The 16,305-nt window shown below is 40.9% G+C and overlaps 1 protein-coding gene and 1 long non-coding RNA gene across 4 annotated transcripts; one reads left to right on the top strand and one right to left on the bottom strand.

Moving 5' to 3' along the window:
- Nucleotides 1-343: 343 nt before the first annotated feature.
- Nucleotides 344-7,321, bottom strand: rab34b (RAB34, member RAS oncogene family b). The gene is made up of 11 exons (XM_083987085.1): nucleotides 7,227-7,321; nucleotides 6,620-6,839; nucleotides 6,120-6,211; nucleotides 4,252-4,317; nucleotides 3,785-3,886; nucleotides 3,122-3,186; nucleotides 2,959-3,010; nucleotides 2,773-2,854; nucleotides 2,262-2,352; nucleotides 2,042-2,149; nucleotides 344-461 (listed from the first exon to the last, which is right to left on the bottom strand). The coding sequence occupies exons 2-11, from the start codon at nucleotides 6,665-6,667 to the stop codon at nucleotides 400-402; spliced, it is 768 nt and encodes a 255-aa protein (XP_083843211.1). The 5' UTR covers nucleotides 6,668-6,839; nucleotides 7,227-7,321; the 3' UTR covers nucleotides 344-399.
- Nucleotides 7,322-10,390: 3,069 nt separating this feature from the next.
- LOC310996516 lies at nucleotides 10,391-15,141 on the top strand. 3 transcript variants are annotated; one of them, XR_014595903.1, is made up of 9 exons: nucleotides 10,391-10,685; nucleotides 11,723-11,758; nucleotides 12,581-12,613; nucleotides 12,807-12,872; nucleotides 13,296-13,331; nucleotides 13,539-13,604; nucleotides 14,166-14,222; nucleotides 14,422-14,490; nucleotides 15,110-15,141. It is a non-coding gene; the product is annotated as an uncharacterized lncRNA (long non-coding RNA). The 3 variants fall into 3 exon arrangements; XR_014595902.1 differs by lacking the exons at nucleotides 12,581-12,613; nucleotides 12,807-12,872; XR_014595904.1 differs by lacking the exons at nucleotides 10,391-10,685; nucleotides 11,723-11,758; nucleotides 12,581-12,613; nucleotides 12,807-12,872 and adding exons at nucleotides 11,267-11,299; nucleotides 11,952-12,017.
- The last annotated feature ends 1,164 nt before the right edge of the window (nucleotides 15,142-16,305 follow it).

Below are 16,305 nucleotides of genomic sequence, written 5' to 3'. Positions count from 1 at the left end.
TATGTACGCATCAACCAAAGGCAGTTTAATAAAACCTCTAGAGGAGAATAATATTCCTCTTTTAATACATGTTTTGTAACCAGGCACATCACAAAGCTTTACTTGTTGCAGCTCTGGCCAGCTGGACCACATTCCTGAGAGGACACGACTACTACTACTACTACTCTGCTCACTCCTTCACAGCCTCAGCTCACTCTTCACCCTGGTTCCCTCTCCTGGTTCCCTCTCAGGCCGTCTGCAGCTGGCACTCATTGAGTTGATATGACATGGCTTTACATGGGGTGTTGCTCAGGGATGTTTTACACTGAGCCTGCTGCTGAGTCCATATTTCAGTTTAATCTTCCTGTTCAGTGTGTCCTTGTGGAGTCGCTACAGCGTCGGCCCTTCTCTGGTCTCTCATCAGCAGCAGTTGGATTTCCTCTTTTTTGGTGCACGATCTGCCTCTGTGCTGTCTGTGATCCCTGTGAGCAGCAAATGGAAATAAAGCATCATTTAATTTTACTATTGAGAAGAAAAGTGTGAGGTACAAAGGGTGTAAAAAAAAAGTGTAAATGATGCTAGTAATAATCTATATACAGTTTATTGACAGTAAATCCCATGGAAAGATGAAAACCAACAATGGCCAATAAACAACATGACTACAAAGTTTAAAACACATAGATTATTTTAAGTTAATATGGGATGCTGTATGGGATGTGAGTGTGTTTGTTGTTCCTGGTCTGTCACAGGGTGAACCCAACCCTCGCCCTATGTCAGATGGGATTGGCCCAGTCCCCATGCAACCCAGCATAAGCAGCATAGATGATGGATGGATGGATGGATGGATGGATGGATGGATGGATGGATGGATGGATGGATGGATGGATGCACAAATGTTTGGGAGACTCTGATCCGCAGCTGAAAATAGTCCCCAGGGCCCAGTTGTTCAAAAGGTGTAATCTGGATCAAAATTATCCGGATTTTGAAATCCCTTTTTTTCCCCTATCCAGGATCATGTAATCCGTTTTACTTTTATCCCAGTTGTTCAAAGCAAAGTTGGATTGGATCAGTCTGATCCTGATCCAAACTTTTTAAGATTACCAAATCCAGATAATGATTGCTCTAAATGTGTACCATTGAAGGCAACTAGGTCAATAAAAATTAAAATCAGGTAGAACAGCAGCATGGGGTCACTCAAAGTGTGTTTATTTTAAAATGGCCTGGGGTGTATATATAGTTTTCTGTGCTGTTTCTTCCATGTCTTTTACACAGCCAGACCTTCTCTGACCCACAACAAATTAATACAAAACAAAGAAATTTGCAGTACATTAGTCAAACACATTGTGAATATTTTTGATGTGTTTCAAATTCGAACTTCAAAATTCAAAATATAAATTTCAATTTTCTTTTTTTTTCCTGAATTAATCAAAGGTTAACTTTTAAAAAATGTTCAAGTGCAAAATATCAATGTATATACTACATTATAAAGGTTGCTTATTTGACCAATTTGAATTGAATTTAAATTACATTTTATTCCCGAATCCACCAAACTGCTGGGATCAGAATAATCCTGTTTTTTTTGTTGTTTTTTATTGTTTTAGTTTTGAACAATCCATTTCAAGATTAGATCCAATCCATTATCCCAAATCCGATTAGATTACCTTTTGAACAACTGGGCAGATTTACATGACCTGTGTCTTGATTAAGCTTTTCTCAGCCTTTTTTCAATACCCCGTCAATCTCTGAGCTGTTCTACATTAGGTACAAATGAGCTTGGGGACAGATGAGAGGAGTCTTGAGAAATGAAGTGAAGGAGTATTTTGTTGTTTGGTTGATGGGGTGTGGTGACAGTAAAAATAAATTCAAGTAGTGTTGGGCTCACGTGCCATGAGAAAAACTGATTTTAATGCTTCAGCGGCAGCTGCAGAGTTACACATTACTCAGTGAGTTGAGAAAAGTCGTTATTACTGGGTTGTTCCCAGAAATTAGAGAGATAATGAATCTTAGAAAAAAGCGAGTTTTAGTACCGACGCCTCCTTTGAAATAATGAGAATTGACTCACTGATAATGTCACCGACGTTCCTCGCCCCGCTTTTCTCCAGATCAGACAAAACGTTGGCCTCAAAAGTCAGAGAAGCCACGCGGAAGAAGAAGTCCCTGATCCCATCACCTGGAAACAAGGTGGAAGATTAAGTGAGACGGAGAGGAGGTGAACAGAAAATAAAATGCACGATGGGATGATGACGGTGAGAGTTTGTGCATGTTAATGTGTGTTTGACCACCTGACTTTGCAGACACAGCCCAGTACTCCGCTTTGATTTCCTCCGAGAGTCTGATGGCTTCCCGCTCTATCTCAGCCAACTGATCAGGAGACTGGGGGCCAATGGGAACAGGAGAGTGGAGGAGAAACAAACAAGTTCACCATTTCTATAGAATCATTGTCTCTTGAACTCTCTGTTGAACAAATCATCAAATTTTCATGGAATTTATATAAAATGTAACATAAAGCCTAAAAGATATTAGCAAGAAACATTCTGAAAACTCTCCAGCCAAAGACACAAGAGCTAAAACCTCAACAATATCACAACTTTAAAACAAAATACATAAAAGATTAAATCCATTGGCTATGGCTATTATTCTATTATTTCATTTTTTTGGTGACTATTTTTGGACTACGACTAATTTGCAAATATGTTCATTATTCATTATTCTGTCAGTCAAAAAATATAAAAGCCCAAAACAACAAGTTTCATTTCTGTCAATGCGAAGTCATTTATTAAAACTGTCACCCACACTCAGGTCCTTCTTGGTACCAACGAGGAACAGTAAAACACTGGATGGGTCGTTTTCCTTCATAGCGTCCTCTAGCCACTGCCTAGACACACACACACATACAGACACACACATACACACAATCAAAGCTATCAAAGTGCTACTAGCATTGGTATCATCATAAGAAAGTAATGGTGTGTTAGTTACCTGGCATGCGCTAGAGATCCCACACTGCTTAAATCAAACACCACTATAATGGCTGCAGATGTAAACAGAGATGATTTGAACAGAGTGAATGAGGAGGTGGAGATGAAACTGTGTTGGAATCATTTACATGACAGGAGAAGACACAGAGAGACACACAGTTCACCTTGTGCTCCTCTGTAATAGGTGGAGGCGATGCACTTGAATCGTTCCTGACCTGCTGTGTCCCACCTGAAACACACATGCTGCTTTAATTGTTGGGATGATTAATTTATATAATCCCTATGGGGATTAATAAAGTCATTCTTGTTTTTATCTTATTCTTATTTGGAAATGAAGAGGAGAAGACATGTTGGTCATGGTGGTTGTCTGAAAGGTCCGCTGATCACTAGTATCAGCTGTATTCATCCTCTGGAAACTCAACTATGATGATTTACCAGTGAAAGAGCACGGTCATGTTTCAGCAGTGAATGTTGTGTTCTGCTTGTTAACTGTCCCGTGCAGTCTGTCTCTATGGGATATTAACCTGAAAATTACATTAATAGGCTACTACACACATGCACTTATATGCACAACACACACCAAGACAGTGATTGAAAAACACGTCATTGGAAGCCATCTAACTGCCAATAAGACGCTTATCAAATTACCTCGAGGACACGGTATGGATAGTTGTATATTATCTAATCATGTGATTTCATTTGAGCCTGCATGCTGATTGTTCAGACAATCGAGGGCTTTAAAACACATGTTGGACAGGAAGCCAGAGACAGACCCAGTTGACCCAGTTGACCTATTTCGCCGGCGTGGTGTAGCGTAGCATACTTACAGCTGTAAACTGAAGGGAACACCGAGCACCTCGAAACGCTCCATCTCAAAATCCACCCCTATGGTTGCTTTGTAGTTCTTATCAAACGCTCCCTTACAGAACCTGACGGGAAAAGGGAAAACTATGAGACAGAAAGAAAGCTGGTGTTGTTTCTTTTATTTGTCTTTGAGCTGTCAGAAAGGCTGCTGGTGCCCAAACTGAGGCTTTAAGTTGATGATTTAGACATTAAATGACTTCAATTTCCTTATCTGACTCTGGCATCACAGTGTTAGTTACTCACTCAAACTCAGTTAAACCATTAATTATGGTTAATACCCAAAGAGAAGTGTGTGCATCAGTTGACTGAGAGTTGACTGTGCACAAGTTGTTTCTGTCAGTGTGTCCTCACGTGTGACTGAGTAAAATCAACCAAACAAAACTATAATCGTTGAAGTGGTCTGAGTACTGTATACATGGCTTCATCTTACCTGCTGATCAGACATGTCTTCCCAACTGCAACATCTCCCACTACAATCACTTTGGCGATATTAAAGCTGGCAACAGAAAGTAAACTGTCATTCATGACGCCGTACAACAACAAAAGCAGGGAACATACATGACTGCAAACCAATTGATCCTTAATGTGTGCTACATTGTCACTGGACCTTTAATCTGACCTCACAAAAAATTTGGCTCATTTGGAGGTAGTCAGATAAACAAGCTTTTTTAAAAAGGATGTTTTCTCTCTGCATGAAGGCGGATTTGTTCCAAATATTTTTGTCAAGCAATGAAAATTTATAGAACAATTTGATTTGCCAGAGTTTGTGGACAGAAATGTGATTATCACATAAAACAAAATCATAATACATATTTTATTTTGCATGCTATAAAGACATAAATAATCATATAATATGTGTGAAAGACAGTGAGTGGTCATTGTAACATGATGCGAGTGGTGAGAGACTCACAAAACTTATGGAGAGTGGTGACAAAATGTTCATCAAAGCCACACATAATGGGCAAAGGTGAAGCAGATGGTGGAGGGTGGTGGAGGCTCAGAGTTAAAGGGATAGTTCAACATTTTGGCCCATTGCCATAATCCCTATAGTTTTAGGAGTAGCCTTTAATTGTCGGTGCAAGCATTTTTAGAATGGCGGAGCAGAGCGGCGAGCTGCTCAGAGCAACGCTACAGAGGCTAGTGGGATTTCTTGGTTTCCCTCATCAAATACACAATCCAACAACTCCAAAACGCTCTCGTGGACAAATTGTTACCTGCACATTCACCACGCTATGAGATAATAACGGAACGTTACGAAACAGAGTTGTTTTAGAGGTAAATTCATGCAAAACTGCTGATGTTCTGTTATTATCTCATAGCGTGGTGAATGTGCATGTCACAACTTGTCAACCAGAGCGTTTTGGAGTTGTTGGATTGTGTATTTGATGAGGGAAATCCCACTAGCCTCTGTAGCGTAGCTCTGAGCAGCTCGCCGCTCTGCTCCGCCATTCTAAAAATGCTTGCACCGACAATAGGCTATATGCCACTGGCTGAAATCCAGCAAGTAGTGGTACTTCCTGGTTGGTACTACCTGAATTTCAGCCAGCTCCTTTATTTCCTGTTGTACATGATTGGCCAAACTGATTAATCCCGGTGTGTCTGACCTCAAAACAATAATCAGACACACCTGGCTGGCTGAAATTCAGAAAGTACCAACCAGGAAGTACCACTACTTCCTGGATTTCAGCCAGCGGCATATAGCCTATTAAAGGTAACAAACTCCTAAAACTATAGGGATTATGGCAATGGGCCAATTTGCCAAAATGTTGAACTATCCCTTTAAATCAACCTAATAAATCATGGTCAACAAATCACATAAAAAGCCCAAAAGCATAAATCAGTGAAACTGAGTGACAGATTTTCTCTGCTACAGTTAGAGAGCCACCGTGCAACAGGTTCCTCCATTACAAGGAACATTAAATTGAATTAACCTGCAGCTGAAAATAGTCCCCGAAATGCACCATGCACCTATGCCTGTTTCAGTAATGTTTGCAAAAAACAAAAAGTACAGTGCCCAACAGATGTAGAAGTAAAACTATAAAGGTGTGACCAGTTTGCTGAGATGAGAGAGCAGACTGTGGAAACTGGGAGGTACTGAGAGACAGACAAACTAATGTTGGACTGTTTCATGTGATGTATTAAAAGAAAACGTCCATTGACCATCAGGTCAGTACTGTAGTCAGTTGTGATGGGTGAGGTCAGTGGCTGTCAGCTGACACAGCAGACAAAGCATGACTTGAACTAACTTGTTCAATGTAAACTCATATCAGACAGTGGGGTGAGTTGTCTGGGCCTTACCTCACTGTGCCGGCCTTCTGTACCTGACAGGCTGCCTTCACCTGTGGGTGGAAGCCGTCTTTGGTGTGCAGCGCCGCATTTGGACTAAAGCACTGAAAAGACGTCACAAAGAAGAAGAGAAAGAGCATTACAATCAAAAACAGGAGGAACAGATGTGTGTGCATAACTAAAATCCCCCATGTCTCCCTCTGGCTCATCATATCTAATAAACTGTTGTATTTTCAAAAATTGTCAGCTCTACACTCGCCATCTTTACTTTTATTTTGACCATAGTACCTCTCTACAGTGGCTCTGCATCAACAATCTTAAAATCTTTAAAAAAGACTTTTGTTGCAGGTTTCATGAGGACAACAGCAATTTGCAAATTTGCAGCCGTCCCATTTTAGAGACATACTTCAAGAATAACCTCATCATCAACAGTAACACTGTTAGCTGTAATTGCATTATAGAGGAGTGCGTGTGTGTGTGTGTGAGCGTGTGCATGCGTGTGCGTGACTAACCTTTGGTAGCTGAGTAATGATCCGATCCTTCTTCACTGGTGGCAACATGCTGAGTGCAACACTCAAACCTTCAACCTGTCACGTTCACTAACAGCAAACACACGTTTCATTCACCTCAAGAACACACACACATACACACAGATAGTTGTAGGTTTTCTTTTTTCTTTGTTTCTCTCCACCTCTTCCACAAAACCAGGGAAAGACATAAAATCAAGTTTTCCTGAAATAGAGCAAATATCAGAAAGTTCATATGTCAGCCTTAGTCACAGTAGAGTGCCAGGGAATTCGATTTTTACTTTTATATAGAAAAAAGAAGTCCCTGATGAGCATCCAAGTAAAATGAAAAAACTGTTCCCACTTCACAATTATTGACTTAAACATTCACTCTGTACTCTATAACCTTGTTGTGTGTTAATACCCAAAGCATTGTGTTTTATAAGATTCATTTTTGACCTTTTCAGTGTTTAAGATTCAAGAAGATACCCTTGAAAAAGAACGTGTTTGCAAATCAAGCACGGAGCATCAGCACAGCAGAGAAACACACATTTTGGTGGAAAACAGACTCAGTGTAGATACATAAGTGTTAGAATAAGTTTAGCATCTTTACCTGAAGGCCCAGTGGGAACTGTGGAGTCCTGAGTGTGGAGATGTGGTGTGATATCCAAGGTCAGACAAGAAAACAAATCCAGAGCAAGATGACTCTGAGTCTCCAACAGTCAGACAGGCAGCAGACACACAGGCAGGCGTCTAATGAGACATGGGTCTGGTGAGGAAAACCAGAGTAGGCTGTCTAACAGCATCACCCTGTGGCTGCAGGATAATGCAAATGCAACTACTTATTCTGTCTTTTCCCCCTTTTATGCAATTTAAATGTATTTTTCAAGAAAGAAGGGACCATGCTGCATATTTATGAACATTTTCGTGTGCCAGAGTGTAGCCCCAGGCTAATTTCCATCTGTTGTCACTTAAGCAGGTTGATGTTATGAGAAAAAGGAAACAGTAAAAGTAAAAACACTAACACAACAAGACATCAGAGAAAAAAATAGATGATATAGAAAATTAAACTACTGGTAGTCTGCTACTAGTGTACAGTATAGAAAGTGCCTGGTGATAAAGTGGCAGTGCAGTTGAGGTAAGTTGAAGGGCATACAGACTTTACAAAGTGTTTCAATTGAGATGTTCAATTACCAAAAGACAATGAGAAAGTGACATAATGGGCGATGAGTTGGAAATTATTTATATATGTGTAGGACATTAGAATAAAGGTTCATTTAAAGTTTATTGAGCTCATGGGTGACTTGAGTTTTTGATCTTGAGCAGCACAACATCTTACTGAAAACAAAAAGAGAGAAAACAGTGAATCCACATTGTTCTACACAGCTATAACATGTACTGGTGTTAAATTAACGATAATATTGTGTTGTATTTAGTTTTGGATAAAGTGTAACACCGTTTTTATAATCCTTACTTTGACTGTAAACACAGCTCAGGTTGAGTTTGAGGGAGAAAACATTTCTTCCTCCGGTGCAGCAGGTGGCGACATGGCGCCATTACGTGGCCGCGTACGTCCTACGTATTATTCCTGCGACAGTGGAAGAGGCTTTAAAACCTCCCTGAGCCTCGTTTTTGCTCTTTTCGGTTTGTCTCTCGACCTGGTCACTGTGTCGGACCGCGGCAGTTTCTACTGGACCTGCGAACAGAGTCCAAGTCGCACAAGGCCGCGTTAGCATGGTGGTTACTGTGATAACACACGTTACATGAGCCGTAGTTGAGTTAAATGTGTTTGTGTTGGCTGCAGTGAAACGTTAGTGTTGTTGAAACAGGCCTCAGGCAGCCACGTGGAGAGCATGGAGAAGGAACAAGACAAAGTGAGACTCAGGTTTTCTTTTATGTGTTCCCCCCACCCAAAGAGTGAATGGTAATTTATTTTGCATGTTTAATATCAGCTAGTAGATTTGAATAAAACTGACTAAATATCATCATGTGCAGTAGTATTGGATAATGTAAAGGCATGGCTGTTTTCTGATGGTATCTGTGACCTAGAAGTACAGTTTATGCTAATTAAAAAAAGAACATAAGATATTAGGAATGACTTATTTTGTCAATATGTCTCTTAAAAAAAAAAATCTGAACCATGAATGTGATGTTTCTACAGGTGGGCTCTGGTGTGGCAGCTGGTTGCATGAGTTTGATGGATGCTACCATGAAGTCGGTGTGATGTCTCATGTCTGTGGCAGGTGAGTGACGTCCAACTACCTGATAAACCAGTGCAGCAGTCGGTGATGAAAACTGTGAATAGGAAGTGCCGTCTGATGCGACAACTGACGATGTTTCTAACTCACTGTTCTGAGCCTCTCCCTCCAAAACAAACTGCATCTCAACAACTGTATTCACTGTCAGTGGTACTGAATTGTGCTTTCTGGTTCTCTTAAGGTGGGCCGCTCAAGATGATGCCATGTCTGAGGCACGGTAAGTGATGCTTTTTTTCTTTTTTTAACATGAGCAAATGATCAAATGTAGTGATGAAATTAAAACTGAAATAGCTGGAATTACCGGCAGATTGTTCAGTGGTGACTCTCGGTTTTCTGAGCATTTTAACAGCTGTCGAATATAAATTGTTCAGTTGTCAACAAAACATGACATTTTGTTTCCTTGTGTTCCCCAAAGGTGACCTGCCATCAGAAGTTGAGGCCTGTGAACTCTACCTACTGGCGACAGCCAACTGAACTGTGGGTAAGTTCATGCATCCTGCGTGTGGTAGTGATGAAAACCTTTAGTAGGAAGTACTGTCAGTGTTGCCAGATGCTGAAAAGGAAATTATACAGACCCCCCCCCCCCATATTGTATTTTAACACAGTCGTACATTTTAATCCAACCGTGAAGCAGCCAAGAATATATGCGCAGTGGTTGGCTACATTGCTTGCTCTGGCTTTGTAGTGATAGTTAGCCACAAGAGGGCAGCAACAACTAGTAGATTTGCCTGCTTAAACTTTTTTGAACAAATTTACAAAAGTTCATAGATTGAGCCTCAGTTTCAAGGTAACCTGGGATCATTTAATTTTTTTGTTTGCTTATCCTGTCTGTATTTACTGAAATGCAGCACTAAAACAAATTTCATGGGAAGGTCGAAATTTTCATACATTTGGGTTTTGTAGAATTATTGATGGTACATCTGGCAACCCTGTGCCGTCGGATGCAACAACTGACAATGTTTCTAACTCACTGCTCTGAGCCCCCCCTCCAAAAAACTGCATTTCAACAACTGTATTCACTGTCAGTGGTACTGAGTTGTGCTTTCTGGTTCTCTTAAGGTGTGGCCGCTCAAGATGATGCCATGTCTGAGGCAGGGTAAGTGATGCTTTTTATTTTTTTACATTAGCAAATGCTCATTAAATAAAAAAAAACTAAGATATTAGGAATGACTTATTTTGTCAATGTGTCTTTAAAAAAAAAAAATCTGAACCATGAATGTGATGTTTCTACAGGTGGGCTCTGGTGTGGCAGCTCGTTGCATGAGTTTGATGGATGCTACGAGGAAGTCGGTGTGACGTCTCATGTCTGTGGCAGGTGAGTGACAGTGACGTCCAACTACTTGATACACCAGTGCAGCAGTCAGTGATGAAAACTGTGAATAGGAAGTGCCGTCTGATGCGACAACTGACGATGTTTCTAACTCACTGTTCTGAGCCTCTCCCTCCCAAAACAAACTGCATCTCAACAACTTATCTTCACTGTCAGTGGTACTGAATTGTGCTTTCTGGTTCTCTTAAGGTGGGCCGCTCAAGATGATGTCATGTCTGAGTCAGGGTAAGTGATGCTTTTTCTTTTTACATGAGCAAATGATCAAATGTAGTGATGAAATTAAAACTGAAATAGCTGGAATTACCGGCAGATTGTTCAGTGGTGACTCTCGGTTTTCTGAGCATTTTAACAGCTGTCAAATATAAACTGTTCAGTTGTCAACAAAACATGACATTTTGTTTCCTTGTGTTCCCCAAAGGTGACCTGCCATCAGAAGTTGAGGCCTGTGAACTCTACCTACTGACGACAGCCAACTGAATTATGGGTAAATTCATGCATCCTGCGTGTGGTGGTGATGAAAACCATGAGTAGGAAGTACTGTCAGTGTTGCAGATGCTGAAAAGGAAATTATACAGACCCCCCCCCCCCATATTGTATTTTAACACAGTCGTACATTTTAATCCAACCGTGAAGCAGCCAAGAATATATGCGCAGTGGTTGGCTACATTGCTTGCTCTGGCTTTGTAGTGATAGTTAGCCACAAGAGGGCAGCAACAACTAGTAGATTTGCCTGCTTAAACTTTTTTGAACAAATTTACAAAAGTTCATAGATTGAGCCTCAGTTTCAAGGTAACCTGGGATCATTTAATTTTTTTGTTTGCTTATCCTGTCTGTATTTACTGAAATGCAGCACTAAAACAAATTTCATGGGAAGGTCGAAATTTTCATACATTTGGGTTTTGTAGAATTATTGATGGTACATCTGGCAACCCTGTGCCGTCGGATGCAACAACTGACAATGTTTCTAACTCACTGCTCTGAGCCCCCCCTCCAAAAAACTGCATTTCAACAACTGTATTCACTGTCAGTGGTACTGAGTTGTGCTTTCTGGTTCTCTTAAGGTGTGGCCGCTCAAGATGATGCCATGTCTGAGGCAGGGTAAGTGATGCTTTTTATTTTTTTACATTAGCAAATGCTCATTAAATAAAAAAAAACTAAGATATTAGGAATGACTTATTTTGTCAATGTGTCTTTAAAAAAAAAAAATCTGAACCATGAATGTGATGTTTCTACAGGTGGGCTCTGGTGTGGCAGCTCGTTGCATGAGTTTGATGGATGCTACGAGGAAGTCGGTGTGACGTCTCATGTCTGTGGCAGGTGAGTGACAGTGACGTCCAACTACTTGATACACCAGTGCAGCAGTCAGTGATGAAAACTGTGAATAGGAAGTGCCGTCTGATGCGACAACTGACGATGTTTCTAACTCACTGTTCTGAGCCTCTCCCTCCCAAAACAAACTGCATCTCAACAACTTATCTTCACTGTCAGTGGTACTGAATTGTGCTTTCTGGTTCTCTTAAGGTGGGCCGCTCAAGATGATGTCATGTCTGAGTCAGGGTAAGTGATGCTTTTTCTTTTTACATGAGCAAATGATCAAATGTAGTGATGAAATTAAAACTGAAATAGCTGGAATTACCGGCAGATTGTTCAGTGGTGACTCTCGGTTTTCTGAGCATTTTAACAGCTGTCAAATATAAACTGTTCAGTTGTCAACAAAACATGACATTTTGTTTCCTTGTGTTCCCCAAAGGTGACCTGCCATCAGAAGTTGAGGCCTGTGAACTCTACCTACTGACGACAGCCAACTGAATTATGGGTAAATTCATGCATCCTGCGTGTGGTGGTGATGAAAACCATGAGTAGGAAGTACTGTCAGTGTTGCAGATGCTGAAAATGAAATTATCGTACAGACCCCCCTAAAGATATCATCATATTTTAACCCAAACAGTCATACATTTAATCCCACTGTGAAGCAGCCAAGATTACATGTGCACTGGTTGGCTACATTGATTGCCTTTGCTGTGTAGTGATAGTTGTTACCTCCAACCACAAGAGGGCAGCAACAACTAGTAGATTTGCCTGCTTAAACTTTTTTGAACAAATTTATACATGAAAAGTTCATAGCAGGTTCAGTTTCAAGGTAACCAGGGATCATTTAATTTTACAGTTTGCTTATCCTGTATGTACTGAAATACAACACTTCATGGAAGGTCAAAATACATTTGGGTTTTGTAGAAGTATTGATGGTACATCTGGTAACCCTGTGCCATTGGATGCAACAACTGACATGTTTCTAACTCACTGCTCTGAGCCCCCCCTCCAAAAAAAAACTGTATTCACTGTCAGTGGTACTGAATTGTGCTTTCTGGTTCTCTTAAGGTGGGCCGCTCAAGATGTCATGCCTGAGTCAGGGTAAGTGATGCTTTTTCTTTTTACATGAGCAAATGATCAAATGTAGTGATGAAATTAAAACTGAAATAGCTGGAATTACCGGCAGATTGTTCAGTGGTGACTCTCGGTTTTCTGAGCATTTTAACAGCTGTCGAATATAAATTGTTCAGTTGTCAACAAAACATGACATTTTGTTTCCTTGTGTTCCCCAAAGGTGACCTGCCATCAGAAGTTGAGGCCTGTGAACTCTACCTACTGACGACAGCCAACTGAAGTGCTGGTAAGTTCATGCATCCTGCGTGTGGTGGTGATGAAAACCTTGAGTAGGAAGTACTGTCAGTGTTGCCAGATGCTGAAAAAGAAATTATTATACAGCCCCCCCCCCCTGCACTGGTTGGCTACATTGCTTGCTTTGGCTTTGTAGTGATAGTTGTTAACCACAAGAGGGCAGCAACAACTAGTAGATTTGCCTGCTTAAACTTTTTTTACTGAAATACAGCACTAAAAGAAATTGCATGGGAAGGTTGAAATACATTTGGGTTTTGTAGAATTATTGATGGTACATCTGGCAACCCTGTGCCGTCGGATGCAACAACTGACAATGTTTCTAACTCACTGCTCTGAGGCTCGCCCTCCAAAACACTGCATCTCAATTTATCTTCACTGTCAGTGGTACTGAGTTGTGCTTTCTGGTTCTCTTAAGGTGGGCCGCTCAAGATGATGCCATGTCTGAGGCAGGGTAAGTGATGCTTTTTTATTTTTTGCTTTTCTTTTTACATGAGCAAATGATCAAATGTAGTGATGAAATTAAAACTGAAATAGCTGGAATTACCGGCAGATTGTTCAGTGGTGACTCTCGGTTTTCTGAGCATTTTAACACCTGTCAAATATAAACTGTTCAGTTGTCAACAAAACATGACATTTTGTTTCCTTGTGTTCCCCAAAGGTGACCTGCCATCAGAAGTTGAGGCCTGTGAACTCTACCTACTGACGACAGCCGACTGAACTGCTGGTAAGTTCATGCATCCTGCGTGTGGTGGTTCTGAGACCTTGTCATAAAAACCTTTAGTAGGAAATGCTGCCAGATGCTGAAAAGGAAATTATCATACGAACCCCCAAATTATCATATTTTAACCCAGAATGGTCATACATTTAATCCAACTGTGAAGAAGCCAAGATTACGTGCTACATTGATCGCTTTGGCTGTGTAGTGATAGTAGTTAGTTCCTCTAACCACAAGAGGGCAGCAACTACTAGCCTGTGAGTTCACGGCAAATTGAGATTCAAGGTAACCAGGGATCATTTAGTTTTGCAGCATGGTGGTGTGCATTTGTTGTGATGTACTGAAATGCGTCGCTATGGCAAATTTCATGGGAAGGTCATAATTATTGTCCATTTTGGTTTGTTTAGGATTATTGATCATACATCGTACAAAGAGCTAAATTAAAGCACAAATACAATAATTACTTTACATCTGGCAACCATGTACCGTCAGATGCAACTGCTAAAGATTTCTTAGCTGTAGCTGCCCCTTCTCTATTTCTTATCCAACTGTGTTCTTCCTTCTCACCAGTTCTGCGGCTGCTCGCCTGCTGCAACAGCTGACTGAAGCTGATCTGTGTCTGTGCAGGTGAGTTTGTGTTTTCTGCCATGGCAAACATGAACATGCTGCGTTTTGTTGTGATGAAATTTAAACTGAAATAGCTGGAATTACCGGCAGATTGTTCAGTGGTGATCATAAGTTTTCTGAACACAGAATAAGGAGGAGACTTGAAGTGACTTCCATCTGTGCCTTTTTCCTCATTTTGAATTTTGTTTTACTTTCTCAGGTTTAGTCGGTTCCCAGTGAGAGTGTCACCCAGTGCAGCTGCAGCTCGACCCTCTTTGCCACGGCCCTGGTGAGTTAGATTTTTAGGCGTCCTTTGTTTAACATGTGTGCAGATCAGCTTTTCATGCGCTCACCTTTGTGCAGCTACGGGTTGATTTGCATATAAGCTTGTTCTGCATTCTGGAGCAGAGCAGACACCAACGATAGGTCACACATCATGTATCAGCGCTGACATGGACCTGTCAAAGCTGCAGCTGCAGTAAAAATTTGAATACAACCATAGTGACTTCACTCAAGCTGCAGCCAGATAGCTGAAATCCTCAACATACTACCTGTCACAGCAGTGTACACACTACATAAGCCTACATTCTTGAGTCATGTGACTCTGAGAATGGCCCTGCTTATCCTGCAATCACTGCAGCCTGGAAACATGAATAGATACTGTTACATGTGCCAACTAGTGCAGCTTAATTGTCGGTATAAGCACTTAAAGCGCTGTACAATGGTGAGTTGATTGAAAAGCTGATTTGCTCTGCATAGTCAGTGATGAAAACCTGGAATAGGAAGTGCCGTCTGATGCGACAACTGACGATTGATTCTAATCCAATTTTCTGAGCCTTTAAAGTGACACAGTGAAAACATCTGGAAAATAAGAATTGTCCTAATTTTCTATATATTTTTTATTCCAGGTGACACTCTGCCAGGCTGACCTCCTGACCTCCTGACCCCTGAAGGTAACTTCTAACCTGTAGTGCACAAATTGCTGTTGCACACTGTTATGATGAAACCTAAACTGAAATAGCTGGAATTACCGGCAGACTGTTGGTGGTGACTCTCGGTTTTCTGAACACGTGATGGCTGCATTAATCAGTACACTTGGATGAAAGCGTGTGTTGATCACCTTCTCTCTCTGATCCCTCAGGTTTGGATCCTGTGACTCTGCGTGAGCATGTCTGCAGACTTGACATGGTAAGAACCTCAGTTACTCAATAGCTGAAAATATGAAGGTAATAGCATTTGGGTAGAGATCTGCAGTGACCCACTTCCTCCAGCAGGGGGCACTGATAAGCTTCTTCATGATAAGGTTACTTTTCTATGGATTTCCTAGGACTTGCCTCATGATCTCTAGATGGGTTTCTTAGTTCAACTGCAGTCCACTTTATAAAAGGATGTATACATGCACTTGTAATGTTTGTGTAAATAAATGAATAAACCAAATCCTGAGATTCCAGTGTGTATCTATACCCTTTCTATGGTATGAAGGGGGAGTGGGGGTGGGGGGTAGGTAAACAGTCTGACATGTCTCCAACTGCAGTTTCTTTATGAGCCATCACTGGTGCTCACAGAACATCCCAATAAAAGTGGATTTTTTTCCCCCTTTAATATTGTATAATCTGTCAGTTGGATGCAGAACTGTTCAACAGCACAAACTGCATCATGACTGACAGAAGTCGACACTATTACAGCAGAAGCTGATCATCTGATCAAGGTATTACCTGCATGTAGCCTAGAAAACTGATTTGCTACAGGATGGGCGTAATTAAAGAAATGGTTTGGTGTAAATGTTCTCAATTTTAAAATATATTGAGCTTTTGTTTTGATGGAACAGTATGAAACAGGATATCAGAGGGCAGGGATGGCACGCAGGAAAGGGCTGTGAGTCGGGTTCAAACCCAGGCCACTGCAGTTAGGACTTTGTGTTTATTTCGGTCTTGTAAAAACAAGTACAATAGACAAAAGCATAGATGCAAAATAAAATGAAACAAAAACACAACACACTTTGACCGAAAAGGTGTAGGTTGAAGCATCAGCTTATTTTGCCTAAATTAACATTTTCCGTCAAATCATTTTTTATTTTTATGCTACATGAGCTGAGCCACCATAG

Source organism: Trachurus trachurus, assembly GCF_905171665.1.
Source record: "Trachurus trachurus genome assembly, chromosome: 14".
Lineage (NCBI taxonomy): Eukaryota > Metazoa > Chordata > Actinopteri > Carangiformes > Carangidae > Trachurus > Trachurus trachurus.
Note: the sequence above shows the minus strand (reverse complement) of the source record. Positions and strands in the feature narration are given on the sequence as shown.

Excerpts from the sequence above, each read along its gene's own strand:
- rab34b (XM_083987085.1), bottom strand. The coding sequence starts at position 6,667 with ATGTTGCCACCAGTGAAGAAGGATCGGATCATTACTCAGCTACCAAAG. Across the intron at positions 6,212-6,619 it reads TCATTACTCAGCTACCAAAG|TGCTTTAGTCCAAATGCGGC; the intron begins GTTAGTCACGCA and ends ACGTCTTTTCAG. Across the intron at positions 3,011-3,121 it reads CTATTACAGAGGAGCACAAG|CCATTATAGTGGTGTTTGAT; the intron begins GTGAACTGTGTG and ends TTACATCTGCAG.